The 20722-nt window shown below is 44.2% G+C and overlaps 1 protein-coding gene across 2 annotated transcripts; it reads left to right on the top strand.

The window, feature by feature from the left end:
- The first annotated feature begins 10 nt into the window (after positions 1–10).
- nkapd1 (NKAP domain containing 1) lies at positions 11–20077 on the top strand. Of its 2 annotated transcripts, none has more exons than XM_052040096.1 (6): positions 11–236; positions 4562–4643; positions 5833–5933; positions 9671–9823; positions 13687–13740; positions 17068–20076. In XM_052040096.1, exons 2-6 carry the CDS (start codon positions 4575–4577, stop codon positions 17591–17593), a joined length of 903 nt encoding a protein of 300 aa, XP_051896056.1. In that variant the 5' UTR covers positions 11–236; positions 4562–4574; the 3' UTR covers positions 17594–20076. The 2 variants fall into 2 exon arrangements, with proteins under 2 accessions (XP_051896056.1, XP_051896057.1); XM_052040097.1 differs by lacking the exon at positions 11–236 and adding an exon at positions 997–1099 and having other exon boundaries at positions 17068–20077.
- Positions 20078–20722: the final 645 nt, after the last annotated feature.

Below are 20722 nucleotides of genomic sequence, written 5' to 3'. Positions count from 1 at the left end.
TCCAAGGTCGGGAAGGAGCGTCCGTGCTGGGCGCGTGTGGTGGTCCGCTGACCGGTGACGGGTGGGGCCCCCGCCAGGGGCCCGGAGAATTAACGCGGCGACCGGTCCGGTCCCCGGCGGCCGGAACCTGCCACCTGCTGCTCTCCGACCCGGACCTGCCAGGCGGCACCAACTTCCGGTCAGGGCCCCGGGCGGATCGGGTCCGGAGGGAGCGGACGGGCCGGTCGGCCGGGCAGGTAACCCCGGTGGGGCGAGGCGGGGCGCCCCGGTCCGCGTTCACCCCCGGCCCCGCCCGCACGGCAGGATCCCACGGGGCGCGCGGCGTTTGGGGCAGGCACAGCAAGATCCCAGGCCGCTCCGGCTGCCCTGGGATCTTCCTCTCCCTCCGGCAGCGGCCCCCCTCCCCGGACCTCTTCCCCCCCCCCGCCGGTCGAGCGGCCCCCCCGCCCCCCGGGACCCCTTCCCCCTCCTCCCCCCCTCCCTCCCCTCCCCCCTCCCCCCCCCCCCCCCTCCCCTCCCCTCCCCCCCTCCCCCCCCCCCCTCCCCCCCTCCCCCCCACCCCTCCTCCCCCTCCCTTCCCCTCCCCCCCCCCTCCCCCTCCCTCCCTTCCCCCCTCCCCCCTCCCCCCCCCTTCCCCCCCCTCCCCCCTCCCCCCTCCCCCCTCCCCCCCCTCCCCTCCCCCCCTCCCCCCCTCCCCCCCCCCCTCCCCCCTCCCCCCCCTCCCCCTCCCCCCTCCCCCCCCCTCCCCCCTCCCCCCTTCCCCCCTTCCCCCCTACCCCCCCTCCCCTTCCCCCCTACCCCCCTCCCCTTCCCCCCTACCAGGACCCCCCCCGACCTCTCTCCCCCCCCTCCCCCCCCTCCCCCCCCTCCCCCCCCCTCCCCCTGCCGGCCGAGCGGCCCCACCCCGGGACGTCCCCCTTCTCGGCGGGAGGTGAGACAGGGCGGCGGAGCCTCCACTGGGCTCCTGACCCCTTCCTGCCACAGTCACACTCCGCCCTGAGAGCAACGGGGAGCAGCCGCTCGGTGTGCGCTGGAAGGGGAACTCTGTAACTGTGCTGCATGGGTCGGGGTTGTGTGCACTGGTTTACTGTTGTCACAGGTACAGTGAAAACCTTCTCTTGCCTACTGTCCATACAGATCATTTCATCACATCAGTGCATTGAGGTAGCACAAGGAAAACAATAACACAGTGCAGAATAAAGTGTTACAGCTGCAGAGAAAGTGCAGTGCAGGCAGACAATAAGGTGCAAGGTCACAACGAGGTAGATTGTTATAATTATAGACAACCATTCAATGGTCTTATAACAGCGGGATAGAAGCTGCCCTTGAGCCTGGTGGTACGTGCTTTCAGGCTTTTGTATCTTCTGCCCAATGGGAGGGGGGAGAAGAATGAATGACCCAGGTGGTGGGCTGGTTATGCTGGTTGCTTTACCGAGGCGGCGAGAGGTATAGATAGAGTCCATAGAGGGGAGGCTGGTTTCCGTGATGCGCTGAGCTGTGTTCACAATTCTCTGCAGTTTCTTGCGGTCCTGGGCAGAGCAGTTACCGTACTGAGCCGTGATGCATCTGGATAGGATGCTTTTGATGTTGCATCGATTAAAAATTGGTGAGGGTGGATGGGTACATATCAAATTTCTTTCTCCCGAGGAAGTAGAGGCACTGGTGAATTTTCTTGGCTGTGGCATCTACATAGTTGGACTAGGACACTTGAATGGAGTCATTGTATTGTTCCAAAGAAATAAGTATTCAGTAACATAAATTTATCCATTTGATATTTCAGCGTAGCAATAAATGACACTCTTGTGACAGCTGAGGAGTTGATGTTTATCATTATACTTTGCACATCTTCTGGATAAGAATCTTTTTTCATTCCCTATCCTGACTGTTGGCACTCTTCTTGCACACACAAGGCCTCATTTCTTGTGTTTATAGCAAGAAAATAATTTTGTGCCTTTGTTGTGCAGACTCTATGGTGTAAAAAGCTGGTGGCAAACAGATCTTTTTAATTGCTAGGGTGTTGAGCTTTTTTTTAAAGAAAACTTTTGACCCTCCAAGGGCTGTTATGTCACTGTTAGATTGCGTGAAAGCAGCAAGTGACCATTAAATTCGTGGATGATAATCATAAGAACATGGGGCAGGCCATTCGGTCCCTCTGTCCTGCCCCACTCTTCAATGTGATCAAGGCTGATCTGCCCCAGGCCTCATCTCCTCTTCTGTGCCAGTTCCCCTAGTCCTCAGTTCCATGATCTTTCAAAAATGCATCCTCTTCCTCGTCAAATACCCATATTAATCTAGCCTCCACAGTCCTCTGGTGCACCTCACTTTTAAATGATCCACCCTCTAATCTTAGCTATCTCTTCTCTCTTGAGACTCTCCCACTTATGGAAAGATTTCCACATATACCCTGATGCCCCCTTAGGATCTTGTGTGTTTCAGTAAGATCGCCCCTCAATCTTCTGAACTCCAAAGAAATTAGATCTAATTTCTTTAGCCACTTATGATAGGGCAACCCTTTTATCCCAGGAATTAGCCAAGTGAATCTCTTCTGCACTGCCTCTGATGTCAGGATATCCTATCTCAAATAAGGAGACCAAGGAGACCAAAACTACACAGTACTCCACGTATGGCCTCATTAGTGTCTTGTACAATTGTAACAATACTTCTGTTCTTCTAAACTCAAACCTTTGTGCAATAAGGGCCAAAATGCCTTCCCAACACTTGCTGCATCAAGAACACCTAATTCCTCTACCCTTTGTTCTGCAGTCTTTCTCCCTTTGGATAATGGTCTGCCTTTAGATTCCTCTTACCAAAGTGCATGATCTGAGTCTTTCATTAAATTCCATTTGTCAATTTTTTGCTCAACTCACCAATATTCTGTTCCAAACATTAAAAAAATTGGGTTCCAAGAACAGAAGAACGGTCCCTGACTTGAAACGTTAACTGATTTCCCTTTCACAGATGCTGTTTGACTGGCTGAGTTCGTCCAACATTTCTGTTTTTGTTTCCGATTCTAGTATCTGCAGTTTTGTTTTCTGTCCACAGTTCCCTTAATATCATGAGCTCTTATTTAATAGCCTTTTATGTGGCACCTTATCAAATGCCTTCTGAAAATCCAAATACAGTGCATCTACGGATTCTCCCTGTTACATCCTCAAACACCTCTAGCAAATTTGTCAAACATATTTACCTTTCATAAAACCATGTTGACTTGGTTTGATTATGTAAGCTTCTCTACATGACTAGCTGTTTCTATAAACTCCAGCATTTTGCCAACAACAACGTGTTAAGCTAACAGGCGTGCAGTTTCTCACTTTTTGTTTTCCTCCCTTCTTGAACAATGAGTCACAATTGCAGTTTTTCAATCCTTCCTGAAACTCATTGAGTTTTTACAGACTTTAACTTGCTGCTGTTCCCTTTGAAGCCCTCGGGTGCAGAGCATTGAGACCTGGTGACTTGTCTGCCTTTAGTCTCATTAGTTTTTCCAATATCTTGTTCCTTGTGACAGCGATTGTTACAAGTTCTTCCACACTGTTTGAATCCATCTTTAGGATATTTGTCGTGCCCTTCACTGTGAAAACTGATGCAAACTATTGATTTAGCTGCCATTTTGTTGTTTCCTGTTACTCTCCTGTTTCCCTCTGCAAGGGCCCCACGCTTGCTTTAACCAGCCCCTTCCTTTTTGTGTATCCACAGAAACCCTTGCTGCATGTTTTGATATTATTTGTCAGTTTTCTTTCATAATCAATTAGCTCCCACCTTGTTAACTTTTTAGTCTGTCACTGCTGTTTCTTGTAATATTCCCAGTCCTGTGATCTATCACCAGATCTTGTCACTTTGTATTCTCTAGTCTTTGATTTAACGTTTATCTTGACCTCAATCTCAATCGAGAGCTGACTAATTTAATGCTTGAAGAATTTTATTAGCAACTATTGGAAAATGAGACTGATACTGCTGATTAAATCCATGATTGTCCCATCTATGAAATTCATATAGCCTTCATATTTTTTCCAGCTTGTTTTACGTGGCACCTTGAGAAAATCTTGTGCCTGCTCTAGAATATTATAAGCAATATTTGCACAGTTTCTGATTTAAAACTGAAGTTCTGTCGTAGGGTTGGGTTGTAATGGATAGATAGCTGCACAGAATGCAAGAATCCGCTGTAAGCTGAATGTCTGCAGATTGTATATTGCCTCCACATCCCTGTCATGTCAGGGATGAAGGAAACATTTTATGATTCACTTCCTAATAGTTCTCCATGCTTGTGTTCTTCAGCTAGACCCAGTGTACAGTAAGGGATGTGTTAGTAGCATAAACTTTAAAGCAGCTGAGAGATTAAAATCTTTTCATAAATTGGCACATGGTGGGAGGAAGTTTTTATCTGGCCTTTTTTTTCTCTTTCACTCCTCGTGGCTGTATTTCCAAGTCTGCTTGTTCAGACACCACTTTTATTTGCTGCTTCTGACACTGGGCTACTAAGCCTTAACTTGGTACATCACTACAGGAGTCACTTCAGTTTAGTTCAGGGCTGCATCCACATTGATATTGCTCTTTCATTTATTAGGATATCACTCACAATGGCTCGAATTCCCATGGGCAAAGTTCTTCTGCGAAATGTCATCCGCCACACAGATGCACACAACAAGGTAAACCTGTGCCACTTCTGTCTTTTTTAAGCTCAGATCAGCAGTCTAGAATAGCTGAGGATTTGTGGTAATGAAAAGGTCGGCATTCACGTCATCATTATGTAAAACTGGCACTAACTTTTAAAGTCTGCGTGCATGCTGTTAAACACTGAAGTCCAGAATTTGCTGTCAATGACAATGTTACAGTTTCAATCAATGCAGTCAGCAAGGAATCGGTGATATGATTTGACCTTCAACTTTTTAAAGGCTTATTCCTGGAATGTGGATGTTGCTGGCAGAGCCAGAGGTTCTTGCCCGTCTGTATGTGGCCTGGAGGACCTGAACCTGAACCACTGCAGTCCCAGCAGTGAAAGTGATTACAGCATCATCATCGTTGGATTCAACTCCAGAGCTTGCTAGGCCTTTCAAAGGGAGATATCTGTTTCCACCAGGGGGCGAGACTCAAACAAGGGGATGTAGGGGCCGGTTATTTAAAACTAAGGTGCTTAGAAATGCCTTCTCTCAGAGGGCAGTGAATCTTTGGAATTTCCTGCCCTGGTGGGTGGTGGAAGCTGGATCACTGAAGTATTTACAGTGGAGGTGGATACACATTTGATAGATCAAAACGGTATGGGGAACCGGCACAGCAGAAGAGTTGGAGCCAGCGTAGATCAGCCAGGATCACATTGAATGATGGGGCAGGATAGAGGCCTGGTGGCCTACTCTTGCTTATATCTTCTTGTGTTCTTGTGGGACGGGGATGGTATTGGCAAGGCCAGCATCTGTTACCCATCCCAGTTAGCCTCGAGGGGGATCTGTATCGTGAACTACAATGTTTAGAAGATAGGTACGTGGATAGGAAAGGTTTAGAGGAGTGTGGGTGAAATGCAGCCAAGTGGGACTAGCTCAGGAAAGCACCTTGCTTGGCATGGGTGAGTTGGGCTGAAGGGCCTGTTTCCATGCTGTATAACTCTGTGACAAAATCACCAACGACAAGATGATTATACAACAGAACGAGCGAGGGGCCAGAACTGGAGGAATGCAGAGATGCCGGAAGTTGTCAGACTGAAGGACGTTACAGGGATGGAGAGAGTTGGATCCTCCACACACACTTTAAACCCAACCTTTGCTGCCCTTGACCCAGTCTGGGGTCCTAACCAATTTTCGTGAACACTCTGGGGTTTCAAACATTCCTTCTGGTTTTCTGCAGATTCAAGAAGAGTCAGAAATGTGGAAGATTAGAGAAAAAGAGAAGCAAACAAACAAAATGAGATTCCTCCAACAGCAAAGAAAGTCTGTGAGCTTGCCAGGGTAAGCATTTAATCCTGTTCTCAGAAACCTAAGTCTTGGGAGGGTTGATGTTCTTTTGCAGTATTGGAGCTGCTTGTCTAGATTCATGGGTAAGGGAATGTACCAAAAATCTACCTCATTGTAATTTTTGTGTGAATTTTATTTGCAGCATTTCATGTATATTTTTCTTAAAGTGTGCACGATATCTTAAGATTTAGAAAAATTATGGAAAAGGGTATAGACCACTCCCAGGTCAAAATAGACGAGTGGAGAAGAAGCTGATTTTGATGGGATGATAACACATCTGGCCTGGGTAAATTGGATCGAAACTTGGCAGGCCAAAGTGAAGTTGATTAGTGGGAAGCCTTCAGTTCAAAGGCTTGTTTCAGCTGCAGGCCAGGCACTTTTACATGAGGGAGAAATTAAAGCAGGGTGTCCAAATTGGTGAAGAGCAATACAGTGCAGGGATAAACAGCACATCACCGAAGCCAGGTTGTTTACAGAACTGAGAACCAGACAGATTACAGAAAGTTCAGAAGAGGAAGATGGAAAGGAAATAGGAGGGGGAGTATGAGAAGAGGTCAGTAGCAAACTTAGAAGGGAATCCAAAAATTTCTTATTGCTGTGTGAAGAGGGAGAAGATTGTGAGAGGGTAGGTGGGGCTGAGCCGTGGCAAAAAAAGAAATTTACTCATGGAGGCAGGGGGCATGATTGAGGTACGAAATGAGTACGTGATGTCAGGCTTCAAGGAAGAAGATACTGCTGAAGTCTCAGCAAAGGATGATGTAGTTGAGAGTCTGGAAGGGCTGAAAATTGATAAAAGAGAATAGAAAGGCTTGAATGACGTAGTGGGTAAATCACCTGGTGCGGATGGGATGAATCCTAGGTTGCTGAGGGGAGGAAATTGCAGAGGCCCCAGTCAGAATCTTCTAAATATCAGGAGACTGAGATTCGGGCCTGAGGACTGTAACATTTCAAATGTTACACCCTTGTTCAATATAAGGTTCAGGGATAAACCTGAAATGAAAATCAAATAAACTGAAGAGGGTGGAAATTGGAAATAAAAACAGAAAATGTTGGAAAAGGTCAGTAGGTCAGGCAGCATCGGTGGAAAGAGAAAGATGACATTGCAGGTTGAAAAAAAATTTCTCTCTTAGTTCTCCTTTTCTCTATTCTGATGAAGGGTCTTTGGTTTGAAAGGTTAACTCCCTTTCCACTGATGCTGCCTGACCTGAGTTCTTTTGTTTTCTGATCTTATTAGGGATAAATCCTGTACCTGCAGACTTTAACCTTGGTAGTGTGGAAAGGTTAAGAAATGTTAATTAGGGTCAGAATTAGCATTCATTTGGACAAGTGTGGATTGATTAGAGAAACTAGTACGGATTTGTTAAAGATAAAGTCTAACCAAGCTAGTAGAGCTTTTCTGATGAAATTACAGAAGGGGTGGTCCTGGGTGCAAGTTTATTGCCACGGGCATACATACCCAGGGTATAAATGCCATGAAAATCAGCTTTTTGCAGCAGCAGCTCAGTACATTACAAACATAAATCACATAAACTTAAATTAACATAAATTATGCATCACTTACATGACAAAATAAAAATAGATGTAATGACGTTAGTGCAAGTTGAGGGGAATATAGACCGAGGAAGAATGAAGAACCCGGACAGCAGTGAGGAAGAATCTGTTGTTGAACCTTCAGGCTCCTGGACCTCCTGCCTAATGGCAGCAACGAGACTGCTGTCTGTGTGAAGTTTGCACGTTCTCCTTGTGACCATGTGGTTTTCCCCGTGTGCTCTGGTTTTTCCCACATCCCAAAGATGTGCTGGTTGTTAGGTTAATTGCTGCCGCAAGTTACCCATTATGTACTTGGCTGGTGGGAGAATCCAGTGGGTTTTAGTGGGCATGAAAGAGGGAATGGGGTACAGGGAAATTGGTGGAGGAGTGGGAATGTTGGGATTGCTCTGCGGGCCAGCATAGATTTGATGGGCCAAATGGCCTAATACGCAAGGAAAATATACTAAAGTTATAATCTGAGTGAAATGTGGTTGATGTGATTTAAAAAAAAATGTTCAAAATATACTTGATAAGGTGCCAGGTGATTGCTAAAGAGTCATGGAATAAAAGGAGCTGTAGCAACATAGAGCATTGGCCAAGTAATGGAACGGTTGGGAAAGGTTGTTTCTCCGACTAGAGGGAAGTACTGAGTGCAGTTCCTCGGGGCTTGGTACCTGGACCACTGCTTTCCTTCGTGTACATTAATGCTTTGGACTCTAGTGCACAGGCCACAATTTCCAAACTGGCAGATGACAATGTTGTAGGTGGAGCAGGAGGGTAACAATTGATGGCGACGTAGACAGGCTAGCAGAGTGGGGGGATCAGTGGCAAGTGGTACCTTTGGCAGGAAAGACAAAATGTCCTTCAGGAAAGGATGTCCACCATCTTTACCCAGAATAGCCTACAAATGACTCCTGACCACTGTCAGATCTGGTTGTTTTTGAATCCACGGGTTCTTTCAGGAGTCCAGGAATGAGTTGAAAACAACTTGGTGCTTCACAAAGTTTTATTGGAAAAGTTTCAAACAAAGAAACAGTCACAGAGCACATGGCACTAGCTTTACTACTAGGAGATAAGCCAAGACAAAAGGAACTAAAGATGAGCTAGGGCGTGGGGGGGGGGGGGGGGGGGGCGGTGGTTGGGGAAGAGAGCAAGAGAAAGATTAACAAAAAACAAGACCTTTTATACCTGAGATAAGAGGTACTCCTTAGCTAACAATAGTCCAGTCAGAAAACCTACCAGATACCTGTGGCAAAACCAACCAATGAAGAAAACACATGTTCACCTGATGGACGAACCAATAAGCTAGGAAGCGGCCGTTCCTTGTGCAGCCATGAGGTGTATTAAATACTATACATGTTAAAAAAAACTAATTAAAACAGCCGAATCCAGCACCACCAATGTTGACCCTTAACTGTGGTGAATAATTTAAGATGGACAGTAACAGCCAGCATTGCCACTGACACTTGTACTCTATGTATGTATGAATGAATGAATTAAAAGAAATATCAGGAGTAAAGTTGGAAAATGCTGGAAAGACTCAACAGGTTAGGCAGCATCAATGGAGAGGGAATCGGTTAATGGTTCAAGTTGGAGACCCTTCAGAAGAACTTCGTGAGAACTGAAAGTGGTTTTGATGAAGAGGCTTCAACCTGAAACGGTAACTTTCTTTTTCCACAGATGCTGCCTGACCTGAGTGTTTACAGAATTTTCTGTTTTCATTTCAAGTTGAGTTTATTGCCATGTGCACAAGTACAGTGAGGTACAGGTACAATGAGAAACGTGCTTGCAACAGCATCACAGGCACGTAGGTTCAGTCAACACACAGAACATGAATTATACAAGGCTGTGCAAATCAAGACGTGTAAAAAAAAATACACAGTCAGAGACAAGGCCACAGTCGGCAAGAGGTGGCCTGTAGTCTTCCATTGCCTGTAGTCTTCCATCGCTCAGGTAGGGTTAAGGTTGTGCAGGTTGGTTCAGGAACTTGATAATTGTAAGAAAGTCAGTGTTCCTGAACCTGGTGGTGTGGGACTTAAGGCTTCTATACCTCCTGCCCGATGGTAGCAGTGAGAAGAGTGCTGATCCAGGTTTTCAGCATCTGTGTATTTTTGGATTTTCAAAAACAAACAGAAATGAGTTTTGTGATGGAACCAAAATGAGAGAGTAATTGAAATCTGTGTTTACTGTGTCTGCACCAGGAACAGAATGCGATGTGATGGGTATGATGAAGAGGAGGAAGAAGAAAAGGCAAATGCTGCTGCTCGGAAGGCTTTCACTACACCCCAGGATGAACGGGAAAGCAGATACTGGACAAAGAAGCTGTATGAGTTTGAAGCAAGTGATCCCAACAGGTCCGAGCCTTAAAACCTTCGGTTGTTGAGAAAAGTCAAACTTCCTGGCACAGTAACTAGTTGCTTCAGTTTTGTGTTGTAGTGCATAAAGGAAATGCTATAAAATGTTCACATATATAAAAAAAAAGCCCCTCATGGTTCAAATATTTTTTGTTTCTAAAAAAAAGTTGAATTATCATTTAACTTAAAACAGGTGACTGAATTAAGTAGATTAGACAGTAATCTGGTAAAGAACCTTGTGCTTGATTTTTTTTTATCTGAAATAATCAGACTTTATCCTTTTTATATAAAAAAAAGATTGAATTTAATCTATCAAGTTGAAATCAACCAGGAAACGGAGAAAGCTGAGGATTATACTTGAAATATTGTCAGTGCACTTGGAATGCACTTGGGTTATGACCACCTTGTTCTCAAACACAGCTTTTACAAAATTGCAGACCAATTTTCTAACCACCACTGACAGGGATTTCTACCATTAGTACTCTCTATTTCGAAAGCCTGATTTGCTCTTGAGCTGTTGAGAGGGGCAGCAAGCAAGAAACAAATGAGTTGTGCTTCAGTTGATCTTTGACTCTGATTATCTTGTCAACTAGTGGTCAATTCTTCTGGGTATTGTCAAGATCAAGCACCGCTTTGCTGGAAGTTTTGGATGATCGATCAGCAATTTTTATGTACAATTGTTTTATATAAAAATCACTCCCTTCTTTCACATTGGCAAAAGGTTCAGAATAATCAAAAATGACAGTTGCACAATGTTTTGTAGGTATTTCCAATCTGAGCTTTCAACGCACGATATGTTCCATTACCATTAATTATTTTGCTTACACACAGTTTAGTAAACCCTCATCTGGCAAAAGTGCATTTGTCAAGCTGTTTAAAGCTGTCACTGAAATGTTACTCATGGGTCTGATTGGCAGCCTGTTGGCATGGCACTATGGGAGGTCCATGTTAATTTGCCTCCATTGAATAATACTGTCTCTATCTTAGGCTGTCAGTGGGCAGGTAGTTAAACAAAGAACAAGTCTTGCCTTTCCCTAGCATCTTTCATGTCCCTTTCAGCAGATCTCAAAGTGTTGCCACTTTAGGAAACGACAGCCACTCAATGTGCACTCCCATGAATGGCAATGTGATAATGACTAAGTAATCTGTTTTAGTGAAATTGCTTGAGGGGTAAAAGTTGGCCGGGAATCTGGGAATGACTCCATTCTTCTTTGCAGTAGTGTCTTGATATCCTTTAATTCCACCCAAGAAAGTATTCAGGGCTTCAGTTTCATGTATCTTCCAAGTTAAGGTGCCTTTGTTGGTCTGTTACGGTCAGTGGGGCACTGGAATGTAAGCATAGAATTTTGCTCTCAGGTTTCTGGAATGGGACTTGAACCACAACATTCTGTGTACCCTTATTATTTCCCTCTGCTCAGGAAAGTAACGTCCTTCCTACTCCCCATGTTTAGGCTTCTTATAATTTTATACATATTAAAATAGCTGGTTTCTCTTCATAACCACCATTCTCCATCCTTGGCAGTGTCCTCATAAACCTCCTCCCAGTGAGTCACACAGCATGGACTGAGGCCCCTCAGCCCATCGTGTGTGACTCTTGGCAACTCATCTGTACTCAACCCATTTTCCAACACTTGTTATGGTGGGCCGAAGGGCCTGTTTTGTGCTGTTGTGCTGTATGGTCCTGCAGCTCTTATACTGTGGCATTTCAAGTGCTTAGAACATAGACCAGCACAGCATAGGAACAGGCCCTTTGGCCCACAATGTTGTGCCAAACCAGTTACATTAGTAATAAAATGCCCGGCTAAACTAATTCCTTCTGTCTACACAATGTCCATATCCTACCATTTCCTTTGCATTCGTGTGCCTATATAAGAACTTCTTGAATGTCCCTATTGTATCTGCCTCCACCACCACGCCAGGCAGCACATTCCAGGCACCCATCACTCTCTGTGTAAAACAAACTTCCCCTGCACATCTCCTTTGAACTTACCCCCTATCATCTTAAATACATGCCCTCTGGTATTAGACATTTCAACCCTGTCTACTCAATCTATGCCTTTCATAATCTTATAAACCTCTGTCAGATCTTCCCTCCACTTTAGATAGTTCAAACGTGGTGAGAATACTGTCTCCACCTCCCCCTCAGGCGGTGTGTTCCAGCTTGCAACCAACCTTTGTGTGTGTGTGTGGGGTGGGGTGGGGGGGGGGGGGTGGAATCCTTCCTCAAATCGTCTGATCTTTGAATCTGTTCTCCCTGGTTTTAGACATCAGTGTGAATGGGAAAAGTTTCTCGCAACTTACCCTACTTATGCGCAACATAATTTTGTATACCTCAATTAGGTCCCCACTTAGCCTTCTCTACTCCAAGGAAAGCAAACCCAGCCTCTCCAGTTTCTTCTCATAGCTGAAGCACTCCATCCCAGGCAACATCCTGGTGAATCTCCTCTGCAATCACATCTTTCTATAGGGTGTTGACTAGAAGTGCAGAGGTGCTCCAGCTGTGGAGCACTCTCATAAGCTAATGCTTATAAACCACACACAAACCAACATTTTATAAAGTTGTAATCTAACCTCGCTGCTCCTAACTTCTCCACCCTGGCCATGAAGGCAAGTATCCTGTATGCCGCCTTCAACGTCATTCCTACCTGCTCTGCCTTCAGAGATCCTTGGACATGTACATTGAGGGCTCTCTGTTCTTCAGTACTTTGTAACATCCAACTGCTCATTGTGTATCCTAGCCTTTTTAGCCCTCCAGAAGTGTATCACTACATCACTTTCAAGACTAAATGCAATCTCTCATTTCTCTGCCAGACTTACCAACTCATTAATATCATTCTGTAGCCAAGAGGAGGTGGGCCAAAAGGGTCTGTTTTGGTGCTGTATGATTCTAACTTGCTCTGGATCCCATGGGCTCTTGCGTTTAGACCTGTCTTATTTAGTATCTTGTCAAAGTTTATCTAGACTGCATCAACTTCTTCAATACAATTAGTTACCTCTTCAGAAAATTTAATGTCAAGAGTCCCCTGTCCCTTAACAAAACCCTTCTTGCCTCCCTTAGTGCACAGATATATTTCCAATAATTTACCTGCCAGTGATGTTAAACTCACTGGCCTGTAATTATCTAGTTTATTCCTGCTATCCTCCTTAAATAAAGGTGCCACCAGTCATCTGTCACCTCTTCCATGGCCAGCATTCTGCCCGAGCCCCAGCATCTCTTCCCTGGCCTTCCAAAACAGCTTGGGATCTACCTCATCAGACCCACCTTTAAGTTTATAAAATTATGAGAGGCATAGACAGGGTAGAGAGAGGCTTTTTCGTGTGGTGGAGATGTCAGATACTACAGGGTATAGCTTTAAGGGGAGGGGGAAATGTTTAAAGGAGATCTACCAGGCAAGTTTTTTTTTCACACAATGCCTGGAACGTGCTGCCAGGGGAGGAGGTGGAAGCAGATACCACAGCAACATTTAAGGGGCATTTAGACAGGCACATGACCAGGCAGGGAGTGGAGGGATATGGACCATGTGCTGGCAGATGGGATTAGTTTGGATTGGCATCGTGATCAGCACCGACATTGTGGGCCGAAGGGTCTGCTCGTGTGCTGTACTGTTGTGTTCTATGCACATCCAAGATTCCTGTTCATTGACAGCTCTTAGTAAGGTGAAGTCAGCATTCAGGCACGTTGCCCAAAGACTTTGTTGTGGGAAAAGTGTGAATCTCTACTCTGAATTGGCTTGCCAGAATACCTGTATATCACACCGGTTTTATGATATCTTTTAGTATTGTCTGTTAAGTGGAAGCAGTGAAGAATTCACAAGCTCTTTATTACATTGCAATTAAATTGTCTTTTATGGGTTTTTGTTTAGATGGGGTCACAGTGGTTATAAGGAACTTTACCCAGAGGAATTTGAATCTGAGAGGTAAGTTTTAAAGTACAATTAGCAAAATCAGAAATATGATTTAATGCAACCCTAATACTGAGATTCATCTCTAATCAGGAAGGGATTGAATGTTCACATTTGAATCAGAGTTTTTAGTTTATTCTGTACGGTGGATGGGGTATGAAAGAACAAAGAAATCCAAGCATGAGTGGACCATTCAGCCAAAATTCTCTCAATATCTAAAAATCTATTGCTCTCTGTCTGGGATGTGAAGTGTCTGGACCTGCACTGCCCTTCTGGAAGCAGAATTCAAAGTGGGGGAAATTTCTTCCCGCCTCAGTCCAGAATTGTCCCCTAATATTGAGACTGTGTTCCCTGGCCCTAGACACCTCACCCAGAGGAGAGATCATCCTGCATCTACCCATGACAATTTTGTACATTTCTAAGATTCCCCCCACCCCCCCTTTTCTAAACTCGAGAGAGTACAGGCCCATTCTGCCTAGCCTCTGCTCAGGTGACAAATCTGCCCTCCCAGGAGTGAATCTGATTGAACTTTTGCTGCATTCCCTCTGTCTCAAATCCTTCCTTGGGTAGAAAGAACAGATCTGTACACAACATTCCAGGTGTGACCACACATGGCTCCATATAATTGAAGAAGGACATCTAGATACTTGTACTTGAATCCTCTTGCAATAAAGGCCAATGTGCTACTTACTTTCCTCTTGCCTGTAGTACTTGCATGTTAGCTTTCATTGGTTTGTCTGAAGGGATATTCAGATTGCATTTCACATTTTAGTCCATCAGCTACATTCTTGCCCATTCAATAACTTGTCTGTAATTCCTGGAAGGACTTCTACATCCCCCTGTCAGGTCACAGTGCCACCCAGCTCTGTATCATCAAGAAACTTGGACACGTTACACGATCCCTTGCCCAAATCATTGGTGTAGACTCTGAACAGCAGTCGGCACCAGTCCCTGCAACATCTCTCTGGTCGTAGCCTCTCAACCCAAAAACAACCCATGAATTTCTACTGTGTTCTGTCCGTCAATCAACCCTCAGTCCGTCAATCAACCCTCAGTCCATGCCAATACCTTGCCCTCTAATTTTGTGCAATAATGTTATCCAAGACCTTCTGAATGTCCTAATTCACCACATCCATGTCTGCTTATCTATTTCTGCTAGTTACAGTCTGAAAAGACTCAACAGATTTGTCAGACCTGACTTCCCTTTCCTAAGTCCACATTGATTCTGCCTAGTCTTGTTATTTTCTACAAGCCATGTTGCTACCACTTTAATAATAGATTCCTGCAATTTTCCTCCTGATGTTAGGCTAACTGGTCCATTCTTTGTTCTCTCTCCCACCTTACCTTGTAGGGGTTATATTTGTTATGTTTCAGTGTGCGGAAGCTATTGTAGAGTCTGAGCTTTTGTATCCACTTTCTCCATACCTACGTCTTCAGAACCCCAGGAAACAGGTTATCAGGACATGGGGGCATTGTCTTTCAGTCCATTTATTTCTCCAATACTACTATATTTTTACTAATGCCAATTACTTTGAGCCCCTCGTTCACTTTAGATTTGTAGGTCTCCGCTATTTCCATGAGGTTATCTGTGTCTTCTGTGAGGATGAACATTTAACATTTGTTTAATTTCCCTATCTTTTCCTTATTCCCCAATGTTTAATATCTTTGGTCTCGGCCTGTAGGGACTCCATATTACCTTCAGCTAATTTTTTATAGTCTTGAAATACCAGTTGGAGTTGTTCTGATCCTTATCTAGAAGTGTATTCTGGAGACTCACCTCTGTTTTCTCCAGAAGGACTGAGCTCACTTACTAGTCTTGAGCAAGAGCATAGAGAAGGACACTGGTTTCTGCTGCCTTTGGGATGAGAGAATGTCAGATATTAAGTCTTCGTTGTTGTACTTGCACCTAAGTATGAAATGTTTTTGAAAATAAGATTTTAGCACCTTCTATGAGTGATACTGTTGATTTCAGGCTGGCATTGGTCAATCAGATGTCTGGCTCAGGGGTAAGAGTTTGTCTTCATGGGATCGTGCCCAGTGAACTTCAGCCTCTGTCTCTATGGGCAGTACCAGGAAAGCACGAGAAGTTGTCCACCAGCTGTACGTTCTGTCTAACAACCTGGTGCCACCACAAGCAGTGGCTACTCGCTTGTTCCCTTAATAGATGCCTGCCTTCCCACTAGGTCTACTTGCCCAGTTGGGTTCTTGTTCACCCTCTCCCCCTTGTCCTTACCTGTCCTCTGACTCTGGGAGGTTTGCCTTGGTTCTAGTGCCAGTCAGTTGTTCACTTAGTGTCAGGAGCAACTGTTTCCTGATTGTCTTTTTTTTTGCAAAAAAAGGTGCAGAATGCAGAAAAATCATCAATTTTCCAGTCTGCTGTGCTTGCACTCTGGGAGCCTCAGCCTTGTCAAATCTGTGCATGTCTATATTGGGAGCAAACTGGGAGCTCTTCTGTCTTTTTTTTAAATCCAATTAATCTTTGAATCTGTCCTAGATGTGGGAATTGCCAGAAGATTGTAAAGTGGCAAGTGTCATCCTTGTTGAAGGAAGGGTAGAAGGGTATTCTTAGTGACCAGGCAGCAGTCAGTTTAACATCAGTGGTCAGGAAGGTTTTGGACGTAATAATCAGGAGCATGGCGAGGTTTGAATCAGTTAGAGCCCCCTCAGTTTTGTAAATGGTAGATCACGTTTGTCTGACTTCATTAAATGTTCTTGATGAGGTGACAGAGAAGGTTGATGAAGGGACTGCAGTGAGTGCTGTCTGTATGGATTTTAAGAGAGCACTTGACAGAGTAAAAGCCTGGTTGATAAAACTGAGGCATGGGTAGCTAGGTCAGGGTGAGCTTTGATGAAAAGTTGATCTAAGGGCAGAAAATTGTGAGTCATAGTAAATGGTTCTGTTTCAGACTGGGAGACAGAAGGCATTGGTGTTCTCTGAGAGTCGGTGCTAGAGCCATTGATGTTTTTTTTGATATGTTTACTTGGATATTGGAATATGGAGTGAAACGCTGGTACCAAACATGGAGGTGTGATAAACAGTGAGTTCCAGGTCATACCAGTGATAGGGGTGGTGAAAGCAGACACGGTCAATGATTGGGAAATAAAATTTGGATTGATACTATAGAGAAATAAACTAGCAGGAAAATGAGGACAGAGTGAGTGAATGGGACTGACTGAATCTGTGTAGAGAGGGTGAGAACAGCCTCAGTGGGCTGAATGGCCTCCTTCTGTGCTGTAAAAGCTCAATGACACCAGACAACCACAGGATTTTTTCCAGTATGCATTTCTGGTTATTGGCAGTTACGCTTTCTGTAAGAACTCATCTTTATTTTAAATTTGCAGTGACCAAAAGGATAGCGAGGAGCACACTGCCAATGGAGTAAAAACCATGCACTCAAAGTCTTTGAAATCTGCTTCACGGAAGCGCAAACGCTCAAGTAAAACAAGTAAGAAGAAACGTAAAAAGAAATCTAGGAAAAAGGTGAGGCGGAAGAAAAGCCTGCAGAGCAGTGATTCTTCCAGTGACAGTGAGAGCTCAGTGGAGGAGGAGAACTCTGATCAAAGGAAGAGGGTAAAAGCAAAGAAAAAGCATCGCCAGAAGGCAGCAAGAAAGCAGAAGGAGCTGCCTCTCAGCTCCTGCGAGAGCAGCTCATCACCCAGCCACGTCTCCGACACAAGTAGCAAGGATGACAGTGATTCCAGGAATCGTCTGGATAAAAGGAGGAAGAGGAGAAAAAAGAAGCAGCAGAGAAGTGCTCCCAAAGAAGAGGGTGATAAAGAAATCAGAAGCAGCAAAAAGAAGCGCAGAAACTGGAAAATTGCACACAATGATACTTCTGATGACAGTGGGGACGACGACCTGAATTAGAGCCATGGTTAGAAGGTGCTTGTACTCTTGAGGAACTTGCCTGAGTTGTCTGAACCAAGCATTGAAGTTAGACCAAGTGCATCATTTGGTTTTACTGACATGGTCTAAAAATAATCGGGAGCTGGTTATGAACTGACCGTGATGACGTGTTATCCCAGCCAGCAGCCCCAGCCGGCTCTCAGATTGTTGCTGCCTTTTCCTGAATATTACACTCTATGTAATACCCTATTTTTGATGTGGGCTGAAAGAACCAGCGGTGTCGGGCACAACAGAATCACACTGTACATTGTATTAAATCTGATGGCATCTTGACTCTACCATGCCACAGTTGTGGGAACGTTCTGTCATTAGTCTCGGTGTTTACTAGACATATAGGACACAAAGTCTGTGCCTGATTCTATTTCTTAAAACACCTCAATCATTCTAAGCAGGCAAGTGGAAAAGATGTCACGAGTTTGAATCTGATCCATTACTGTTACTTTGCTTTCTAGAGACGTGAGTTGTTAATAATGAAGGATGCAACAACCAAAGTGACTCCTCGTCAGTTGTATGAACTTGTATTTTCTCAGTGAAGCAGAGTTGAGTTGGCTTGGCTGGAGAAGTGTGAAGTGAAATGTTTAGTGAGAAGGGAACTTGCCATCAGACCTTACTGCTCAGACTGAAATGAACAACCTCTACAGCTGTGGAATTCTGCCACAAAAGGTTTTGTTGCTGTACTTTAGATTGGAAGGGCTTGCTTTTATCAAAATCAGTGCTTAAAGCTCCTTCTGAAGTTAAGTTTGATCCCATCAGTAAACATATAGTGGAGAGGATTTAGTCATTGCTTCTATCCCTGGATGCTACTTCCTAGCCTTATAATCTGATCTCATGATCACTGTTAATTTGATTGACTTTTAACTACTTTTCCCAGCTTAATTATTCCAATTTTTGTTCTGAATGTTAAATATTCTTTGCAAAATCCAAAGATTCCTCTTGGGCAAAAGCTTATAACTTTTCAAGGAAAAGGTAGTAAATGCAGAGAGGCACTTTGTTTAAAAATACATGTTGGTTTATTAAAGGCACTTTGATTCATTTCATATTGATTCTGGTCAAAATAGTGGAATTTTACTTTAACTTTTGGCAGATTTTCCCTTGTTCACTTCTTGCCACTCCATGTCCAAGTGCCAACTTCTCGGGTGTGAGACTGCCAGTGTGGACTGTATGACCACATGCTGTGGCTCAGCCCAATCTGATGCCCAGCTGATAAACATCACAAGTGCATTTCTTGAACTGCAATTCAGTACAGGAATCCATCAGACTGAAGCTAGGTGGATTTTCCAACAGTTCCCCTGGTTATAATGAGGCAACTCAGCACAGATTAAGAACTGAGTTTAACATTTTTAACTAGCAATTAATATTAGCCTTGCCTTCCCTGGAAATTTTCACACAATCTGTTCCCTTCCTTCCACTGGATGGAATGTGGTTCCTGCAGTCCTGGCAGGTCCAAGGATACCTTGCCCAGTGGCTGTTCTTTGTGTGAGGTGAGGCAGAGGCGATGCTTGGGCTGGGTTTTATTCATGTTGACCTGATGTGTTGTGAACATCGCTGTCAAATAGCCACTGGTTGCGATGTAGGGACTGGGCTTTCTGTCAGGTGTGTCTTGAATCAATTAAAGTAGCCCTCAAATTTGTGAACATTTCTGATTCATTCTTCTGAAGTGATTGGGTTGAATAAAACCCACCCCAAATGTTGCTGGGTTTTGATGGGATACACATTTGGAGATTTTTGATCATCATGTTTAATGAGAATCAATTCCTTTAAGTTAAAAACCGTGATGTGTTTTTTGACTGGGAGCAGCTGAGAATTGCACCATATTCCCTGCACAAATCTCAGGCTCCATCTGAACAGTATTATATACGTTTAGACAGTGTGCGGTAGAGTACTTCGCATTGTATCTTTTTACTTATACTGTTACCAGTAAATATTTTTTGCTCTGAAATGTCAAGGAATACATCCTGAAACTTGCATTCTGGTAAGCATTATCCTTGAAAGAATGGAGCCTTTGTGGAAAATACTCACTGCTTTGTGTACAGCTGATCTTTAAGCCCTTGTTCTATAAATAGAACTATTGTAGGTGCTGCTTGATAAATACAAGTTTCTGTACAAGACATGCCTGCCAGTATATATTGGTATTGTCTTTTCCTATGTTGCTACGTGACAAAAGGTTTTTTTTTAAAGAAATCCATTTTGTATTTGATCTTTAGAATATTAAAGCATGAATTTTGCTTAAATATTTTAACAGTTAGATTGTTGTTGCCTGAGTGCCCACATCCACAACTACAGAGTTTAAGTGATAATGTAGTTTACTGTTGGAAAGTTGCAGATTTGAAATCATGTACTATTTTGCTCACTTGTCAGGTGCTGTGCAGAATACAGAATAAATCCTGCATGATTTTTTTCAAACTTGGTTTTCCAGGCTTTTTCACTCTGCTGGGGGTGGCCGCTGGTGATTGAATCCCACACCTTGTTCCAGTTCTCGGAGAGTCCATTAGGCACCATGACACCGCACAAGTTACTGTGATCAATGTGGCTCATTTAGTGATTCATTTCCCCCATTTTAGTTTCCTGCATTTACCTCCTCTGCTCAATGTGGTGACTCATGGAATTTCATCATCATCACTGCTCCTTTGGTGCACGGGCTGCTCCTGAGGAGTGAGTACTTCCATCCAACCATTCTCAAAGAAAAGTCAGCATAACCTGCAGTTCATACAGGCCAAAAAGCAGATGTAAAGTGGGGCCCAGCTGAAACATTTCCCCTTTCACGCCCTGGCTTACCTGCTATTTATAGCTTTTTAGAAATGTTTTTATTTTAATGGTCATGCAATTGCTGTAAGATTGGCATCTATTGTCCATCCCCAATTGTCTTTGAAAAGAGGTGAACTGACCCCTTGAACAGCTGCAGTCCTTCTGGTACCGATAAACACACAGCACGTTGTGGAGAGAGCCCCAGGTTTTAGACCCACCCACTATAAGGGAGCAGTGATATGTTTCCGAGTCAGGATGGTGTTCCCCATAACGCTCAGTTGTTCGATCTTTCAAGTATTTATCTATGTCCATTGTAAATGTATCCAGTGATCCGGCCTCCTCCAC

Source organism: Pristis pectinata, chromosome 27 (genome assembly GCF_009764475.1).
Source record: "Pristis pectinata isolate sPriPec2 chromosome 27, sPriPec2.1.pri, whole genome shotgun sequence".
Lineage (NCBI taxonomy): Eukaryota > Metazoa > Chordata > Chondrichthyes > Rhinopristiformes > Pristidae > Pristis > Pristis pectinata.
The sequence above is the reverse complement of the archived record's forward strand: the minus strand, read 5'-3'. Positions and strand labels throughout refer to the sequence as shown.

Bases quoted from the DNA above. Each gene is read 5' to 3' on its own strand.
- nkapd1 (XM_052040097.1), top strand. From the start codon at position 4,575: ATGGCTCGAATTCCCATGGGCAAAGTTCTTCTGCGAAATGTCATCCGC. The intron at 4,644-5,832 runs GTAAACCTGTGC...GGTTTTCTGCAG, and splicing joins ACACAGATGCACACAACAAG to ATTCAAGAAGAGTCAGAAAT. The intron at 5,934-9,670 runs GTAAGCATTTAA...TGTCTGCACCAG, and splicing joins AAGTCTGTGAGCTTGCCAGG to GAACAGAATGCGATGTGATG.